We start from the raw sequence: 8,471 nt of genomic DNA, 5'->3' as shown, positions 1-8,471 counted from the left end.
TTTTTGCAAGTGTGTCTAGTAATATATATTCGTTGTATCTTACATGTGTATGTGTCATAGTATAAAATACTTCGAATTCCCTTCAATTTCTAATATGGGGTAAAGTAGTGTTGTTGTACTTACTTTAAGGACGAAAAACGTATTTTTTCAATTGGACTTGGTGTTTTATTTGAACCCAAATCGAGAAAATTAGTCAGTATGGCGACGCGTACGCTTAAATTCCTTCTCATGTTTAAAATGGCCAACTCTGACGTCGACGACACCTTTCCATTCGGGTCACGTGACATAAACTTCGTGGGTCATTTCAACTTGAAAATGATCTAAAGCCTGTTGGCATTTACATATGAGCTCAACATTGTGTGCGGATCTAGCGTATAAGATCTTTATAAAATGACAAGTGTATTGAGCAGTACTTCTAAACTTACCTCTTTTTTCTCATACTAGGTGGACTGGGACTATATTCTGCACACGGACACCCTTGCACAGGACTACCACCACATGTTTCAGAAGCTCGGGATGAGTGACATGGAGGATATTTTTCCGCCGGTCAGGCCGAGAAAGGCGGGGGCCAACTTTCAAGAAAGGTTTGAAGACATACCTATCGGACTTCTTTGGCGTCTCAAGAAAATGTACAAACCGGACTACGAAATGTTCGGCTTCTCACAGGAGAATGAGCTGAAGAAAATCCTCCATATTGAAGCCAACAACCGTTAAAGGGATCATGGCACCGAAGGCATAAAAATAAATTTCTTGAATACATCCAACCATGAAATTTTGACAAAATTATACAGAATCTTCCAAACAGACTATATTTGAAATGTTGTCAGTGACCACGACACCATGTTTGGAGCCTGGCGCATCGACTACGGAAAAATAAATCCATTTGAGGACAAAACAAAAGATAACATGCCTAGTGATTCCATGCAATTGTATATGATCACAACACATACCAAATCATGACGATCAGTCAATTTTTTTTTAGTTACTCTCTGTCAAAGCATGAAATACAAATTTCCACTGAAGTTCCAAAAGAGCCGCTAGGGGTTCCACTTACTCTTACACCACTTACTCTAACGAAGTTAAGCAATCACGAGCATAGCATGTCCAGAACACGAGATATCAAAACTTGCTGTTCCGCAGCAGTAACATAAAAACCCGCGAGGAGGCTCATTGTCGAATTGACCTTCGTTTCCTGACCCCAATCCAACTACCAAATATCATAAAAGAAAACGACAATTTTACGTGACACAATGTATGGCAACAACTATTACACAAAGTACAAAATAGAGGTATATATAGAGTAAAGCTTAATAACCTAATTAACTTAACTAACTAACTAACTAACTAACTAACTTAACAATAAGGGCTAACATAATTCTTTGATGTAGTATTACAATGGAGTAGGCTAATCATTAGTTACGGTATTCTTTCTAATATCAGAGCAATCCTTGGTATATTTGCCTATTTTGCATTATGGGAGTTCTGACATCTAAAGATGTATACAAATTTGTTTGCAGCATATCGAGTCTCTTGAATTCTGTTGTACTTGATTTGAGAAATATGTATAATTTATTACGCAAACTAGCGTATCTAGAACATTCCAGTATAAAGTGAAATTCATCTTCAATATGTTTGGGGCAGAATGGACAGAACCTTTGCTCAGGGGCTATATTATAGTATCTGCCTGTTTCAATATTCAATTTATGGCTACTAATTCTAAACTGAGTTATTGGTTTGCCAATTTCAAAGTTACTTATATCATAAAGATATGTTTCTTGTTCGTAAGATTCTTTTGATTTGCAAAGTAAAGACAGTGTTGAATCCATTCACAGCTTCCTGAGTTATACTGTTCACATACAGCCACATACAGACGACACCAAAAACATAACTTTCTTACCAAATATCATTGCCGAGCGCCTGTATGTATTCATAAAAATGTATCAATTTTCACCATCACAGTCATCGACAGTTATTATCATATCAATTTCTAGTATGATATCAAAGTCTTAAAGTTGATAAATGCCATATATGTTTGAGTCATAGTCCTAAACGGTGAGCATGAAATACACTGGTGGATGATTTAGAAATTAGATATAAATTCTCCTATTAAAGTGAAATTTTTTGGTACTATTTTAATTGATGATGTTTATTGCAAATTCATGCCCGAAGGCTAATTGCAAATAGTTAGTTAGTAAATAACTTAATATTTGGTATTTTCACCTGTTTATTGGTCATTTTGAAAATCATGTCTGTACTTTTTCTCATGTCTTTGTTGAGTAACTTCCACAGTAGGTCTACATGTATTTTCATTTTGGTGACATAAAAATGTAATTTAGGGTAATTTAAGATTTGCCAAATCTCTGTATGGCGAAAAGGGAAATATGGCATTAATCTGTACGATAGTATTAGAGTATACAATCTCTTGGAAGGGTGTGCAAGTATGTATGCTTATCGCATTGTTATCAATAAAAAGGCCCAATCTAAAGTGAAGCTTCTAATCTTCTTGGTCTAACTCCCGAAAAGGGAGGAGTATTGTAGGCTGATGTAATGCAACACAATATTTCATTTATGTAACAAAATAATAGATATATAGCACATAAACGTGGAAATTACTTTGTTAGAACCGAAATTAGCGATTTTCGTCAAAAATGCCTGTCGACAAACGGTTACGAAAATATTGAAAAAAATTGAAAACTTCGTGAAATTGTTGCCAACAATATTTTAGGAGAACTCACAAGATCTGGTGGCTTTTGCGTAAGCTGTTCTGGTGTTATGTGAGATGAAATTTGGGGCAGGCCTAAAATGCCCCCATTCGGTTTATTCGGTGGTTATCGCACCTGACCAGGGATTATCTCACCATATACACCTCGGGGCGGGGCATCAACCCTTTATTACTGTAATTCCTCATCATTCTTGACCGCCTCCAAAATTCGGCCTTGGGGAAATGGCGAATGGCAAAGGGGTTCATTAATCTTTAAGGCTTATCGAATTTTGTTACTAAAATGTGCCCATTCACAATCAAGAATGACAATGTTCAAAACATTTTGCAGACAAGACAATATCTTTTAGAGTATTAGATTGTAAGTGATTTGTATCCTTCGTATTTTACCAATTGAAGTCGTGGAGTTTATATTTTCCGTAGACTGTTGTGAAAGGCTAACGCTTCCAACCAACACTTTAAGTTTCAATGCTATTATGTGCAACAAGAAGCATCTCTGTCCATTGATGTCCTTTTCAAAATGCTTGATTTGGGCTGAATTTTTCGGGGGCAACCTGTCTTTGTCTTGCTTCCGGGAACCTCTGACTCAGCATAGCCTGCAGTTATAGACGTATCAATAAGATCGTTCAATGTAAAGACTAGTCATAAAATGTGTAGCAGCCATAAACTGTGAGAACAAGGAATACAGCGCAGCCCTGTACACACTTCACACATTGTATTGTCAGATTGCATGTCTCCTTCACAGCAATTGTGACAAACAACATCACATAAGATTGCTTGGCTTGAAAATAGAGCATCTCGCATGTTGAAAATATTTGATAAGATTGTACTTACAGTATATATATATTTTTCATTTCTTGATAAAATTATTGTCAGATCTCTCCTTGCTTACAAATATATATTTTTCATTTCTTGATAAAATTGTTGTCAGATCTCTCCTTGTTTACAAATAAGACCTCGGGAAAACACATTGGAATATATCATCATACTATCACTTTGACAGCATATGCTTTCATATCACGAACAATTCATTACAGAACAGTGGAACAGTTCACAGCTGTTGGTAGACTGTAATGTCCTTGTTGCTGCTGATGTAAGTGGTTGTGTAACAACATGACCCCTGGCAAGGCTCCACTGTTGTCCAGTAGGTCGCCTCTGTGGGAAGCTCTGTCTTCACAACCTGGCCATTCTTCACTTTGATTGGCTCTGTCTTGTCATGGTGAGCTGACAGTGTGCTCAACTTTTCACTAAGACACAAGATCTCATGCGCCTCTTGTAGCATAGACCGAAGAAGTCCACTGCATGTCACCTTGTTCACTGAAGCTTGCGACTTTACCATTTTGGTGTCTTGAGATTTTGCCTGACGTCCATCACACGATGCTGTCAAGCTCGCAGGAGACGTTGAACTCAGCAGTTCAGATAGACACAAAATGTCCTGCGACTCCTGATCTAAGGCTGCCACTGAATCTGCTTGCAGGAGAGAGCTGGAGTTGATGAGCAGCTCTTCCAAGAGGGGAGCAATGTCCATGTTCATGTCATAGGTCAGCATCTCCTCCTCATCATCCATTGGTGAGGGGCAGCGGGCTAGGAAGCACTCAGGCAGGAAAGAGTCCTCTTTGCATTCCATGTCTGCTGGCAGCATATCATCCTTGTCATTCATTGGTGAGGCGCTGCAGGCCAAGAAGCACTCAGGCAGGAAAGAGTCCTCTTTGCATTCCATGTCTGCTGGCAGCCCTTCCTCATTGTCATTCATTGGTGAGGCGCTGCAGGCCAAGAAGCACTCAGGCAGGAAAGAGTCCTCTTTGCGTTCCATGTCTGCTGGCAGCATATCATCCTTGTCATTCATTGGTGAGGCGCTGCAGGCCAAGAAGCACTCAGGCAGGAAAGAGTCCTCTTTGCATTCCATGTCTGCTGGCAGCCCTTCCTCATTGTCATTCATTGGTGAGGCGCTGTAGGCCAGGAAGCACTCAGGCAGGAAAGAGTTCTCTTTGCGTTCCATGTCTGCTGGCAGCATATTATCCTTGTCGTCCATTGGTGAGGGGCAGTGGGCCAGGAAGCACTCAGGCAGGAAAGAGTCCTCTTTGCGTTCCATGTCTGCTGGCAGCATCTCTTCCTCATCAATAGGTGAGGGGCAGTGGGTTAGGAAGCACTCAGGCAGGAAAGAGGGGTCTTGTTGTTCTGTGACAGCTGGCAGCCTCTCTTCTTTAGACTGTTGTAACTGTGCTGTCAGCTTGATGTTTTCACTGTAGGGCAACATAAAATGCCATAAAATTAATCATTTTCATTAATCAAGTTTTAATCACATCCCAATTGGAAAGTACATGAAAATGTCAACAGCAAAATTGAAATTGGGACAAAGCACACCAAGACGTGAGCCTGGATTTGCAGTGAAGTCACAAACACAAACAGGCCCAGGGAAGAATGTTGACAAAATAAAAGTGTCATATATTTCTCATATTGAGTCAACCCACTTCCTCTGTTCCTCCAACAGGACTTCCAGCTCTGCGATCCTGTATGCCATCCCTTCTGCCTCTTCAAGTGAGATGTGGGCTCTGGCTTCATGTCTACTGCTGAAACTGGAAATAATTAAGACATCAAATATAAGCTTATCTATAATTCTACCTTTAGTCAAGCTGTTATATTAAAGCAACTAATGCAAAATATAAATATTTCATGCTATGTAATAAAAAGCACCCCTGAAGTGTTGCCAAAAGACACAGAAGATAACTCACCGGGCCCCTCCTGACTTCAGGACTGACACCTGTGCCTTCAAACAGTCAATCTCGAGGTGCTTCTGGGCACTCCTGGTGCAGATAATGATGATTGGAATGTAAACTGGTGCACAGTTTTTACAACAAGAAAAAATTCACAGCATCTACAGATACTGCTGACACAAAAAAAAACACCTGAAGTATAAGAAAAGACCTCTCTCCTATTCTGGAGCAGTCCTTGTGTTATTGTACTGAGTAACAAAACAGTGGATAAATCATGGATACGTAAGGGGCTATACTGACACTGTGGGCAGTTTGGACACCACAGGGAGTACACAGGGGCTATAGACAGCACAGTTATTTTTAATGGTGTACGATGTCTGGCACTCCAGGGGACATGGACATTACTGGGGTAATACATTGGACTCTTCAAGGGTAAGGACACAATACATGGTGCAGACAAGATATGAGGTATATACACTCACTACAGGGGGTATGAATAGTAAACAGGTATCAACAATACAATTCGTCATTAACTTAATAAAAGCAAGCAAATACAAAATGGACTGCTTTTTTTAAAACTAAGATAGAATTAGTGCAAACAAAGTTTTCATTTCTTCCTGAAATTTTCAAACAAAATTATTTGTTGGACAAGTACTACTATTTTTCCACAAGATACAAAACTGAAAAGTACATAAAGAAGTTAAAATAATTACAAACCTGTTTTTTTCCTCCTGTAGGTCGCAGATGGCCCTAATAGATAGAGATGACGAAGTACACTCTATTATAATGTGTTTATGAAAACAATTGTTTATCAATAGCCCTTTTTATTTGTTTAGGTGTAAGGTTTCCTTAACTTATATCTTATGATAACTAAGGCGCGTGAATCCATGTTGCTTAATATGATGTCTCTTCACAAAAACTTCCATTTGATTATTTTCAGGAGAAATCACCTTATGCAAAATGAGTCTTTCCTATCAATTTCATATATAATACTTAGAATGGTCATTCTTGACTACAACAAATATATTTTAAGGACAAAAGTCAAACAACTACTCACATTTCTAGGTCTGCATGGGCCTGAGAGAGCTCCCTGTATTTGAGAACAAATCATATGGTTTAATAAAAGCATTTATTGCAATGGATACAAAATGTTATGGAATGCTGGTATGGGAAAAACTTACATTATTAAGTGCCTTACAATTACTGCAAGATCTGAAAGAATGGACCAAAACTGAAGAGCTAAAAATTGTTCTTACCTTTCATGCTGGACCTTTGCATCATCTGCTTGTCTGTAATAATGAAATGTACAATATGCATTGACATAAATTGTAGTGAGTATACAAAATTGCTCATTGTGTCAGATCATATAGTATAATACCATTCTAGTCACAGCCTCTAAAAACTGCAAATTAAAACATTTTTCAAGAAGGTCTATCTTATCAACACTGGACGTTCAGGATTTTTACAGTCACTGTGGTCATCAGATGTATCATCGTGAGTGCAAGAAACTTGGAGATACTTGACGGAGAGGAGGAAGGGGCCTTAGAATACCCGTCACATTAAGCAAAAATTGATCGGACAATGATTCTGTGGCAATTGCCTAAGCCTCACTTACGATAATAATTTCAGTGCACAACAATAAGGTACAAAGTATGGCTTATATGTGACAAAGACAGTTTTCAGGTGAAAAATAAGTGCAACCCTCTGTCAATCTTAAATATGGCCGATCTTCCATCGATACGCCCAAAGATTGTGGATAATGTGACAGGGGTATAAGGACTTTTAAAGGCAGTAGAAACAGAACTAAATACATGGTAGAAATCAAACAGTAGAAAATGATAAAGACTGAAAGACTCACAGCTTCTCATCAGTTAGTAGCATCTGCAGTTCTGCATTATGGAAGGACGTCCTGACCAGGTCATCCTCAGCAGCTTCAGCTTGCCTGTTTGGGGGAGAGAATTCAAAACAATCAATTCTGTCAATGACTTTGCAAACACAATTTTCCTATGATAGACTTTATTAATGCTCTCTCTTTAACATTATATATCTATAAGCTAGCACCTTATGCTTACAAAGCGGGTGTGTTACACATACTCTTCCTCTTAGATATTAGTTTGATACAATGTCAGTGAAGTATTTGATTGTAGTATTGGATATTTGCTGACTTAAATGGCAATAAGAAATTAAAAGTGATCTGTTAACTTACTCTTGAGCCAGCTCTACAAGCTCTGCAGCCTCCCTGTAAATTAGGAAGGATTAGTCTATTTGCTTTCAAACAAGCTGGCAAGCTGGAAAATGCCCATTCCTCTCTCTCCCTCTCTCTAACACACACACACACACACACACGCACACACACACATATGCACACACACACACACACAAATGCACAACACAGACATACACACACACAAACACACACACAGATACAAACACACACATACAGACACACACACACAATGTTATATTATGTATATATAACATACATACAGGTTACATACATTAGATACACACAAAAATAGATACACTTGTGCATGTGCGCACACACACAGACATGATGTGCTCATGCACACATGCAGCAGATTTTCATTCAGCACCAAGGACAAGAACATTTTCTGCATCCAATAGATGGAAAAACATTGATGACAAGGAAGACAAGAACTATTATTAATAGTATTATATGAGTATTTGGGGGTCTTCTAAAAGGTACATATGGTCTCTTTTTTTCTAATGAGAAAAAAAGGAAGTCTGAAATCAGCCTGACTACGTCAAATAGCAATTACTCCTTGACAATCAACTGGATATAATTTTGGAAATGGTCTGAGGTTTCAGGTAGATTAACTGGATGCATATGTCGAATAAATACCTTCATTGATGCAGCCTATGACTACATTTTACATTCTAATGTTTACCTCAGAAGAAATCCCCACACAGAAACCATAGTCTTACCTGTTAAATGGGGAGCCATCTTCCTTTTTCTCGAGAAACAATCTGGAATAAGAATAACAAGTGTTGAGGAATTGATGTACAAAGCATCGTGT

The 8,471-nt window shown here is 38.5% G+C and overlaps 1 protein-coding gene across 22 annotated transcripts in view; it reads right to left on the bottom strand.

The window, feature by feature from the left end:
* Positions 1 to 3,295: 3,295 nt before the first annotated feature.
* Positions 3,296 to 8,471, bottom strand: part of LOC118407778 — a 134,223-nt gene continuing 129,047 nt past the window's right edge. For 8 of the 22 annotated variants that reach the window (XM_035808295.1, XM_035808293.1, XM_035808299.1 and 5 more), the window contains 6 exons: positions 6,690 to 6,722; positions 6,491 to 6,523; positions 6,151 to 6,183; positions 5,452 to 5,523; positions 5,191 to 5,295; positions 3,297 to 4,962 (listed from right to left, as the gene is read on the bottom strand). In XM_035808295.1, the coding sequence (XP_035664188.1) occupies positions 3,771 to 4,962; positions 5,191 to 5,295; positions 5,452 to 5,523; positions 6,151 to 6,183; positions 6,491 to 6,523; positions 6,690 to 6,722 (1,468 nt within the window). In that variant the 3' untranslated portion in view covers positions 3,297 to 3,770. Of the gene's footprint in view, positions 4,963 to 5,190; positions 5,296 to 5,451; positions 5,524 to 6,150; positions 6,184 to 6,490; positions 6,524 to 6,689; positions 6,723 to 7,291; positions 7,376 to 7,639; positions 7,673 to 8,379; positions 8,422 to 8,471 lie in introns of all 22 variants that reach the window. The other 14 variants (XM_035808294.1, XM_035808300.1, XM_035808310.1 and 11 more) reach the window with 4 other exon arrangements.

This window comes from Branchiostoma floridae, unplaced genomic scaffold, assembly GCF_000003815.2.
Source record: "Branchiostoma floridae strain S238N-H82 unplaced genomic scaffold, Bfl_VNyyK Sc7u5tJ_1465, whole genome shotgun sequence".
NCBI lineage: Eukaryota > Metazoa > Chordata > Leptocardii > Amphioxiformes > Branchiostomatidae > Branchiostoma > Branchiostoma floridae.
This window is presented reverse-complemented; position numbering and strand designations above follow the sequence as displayed.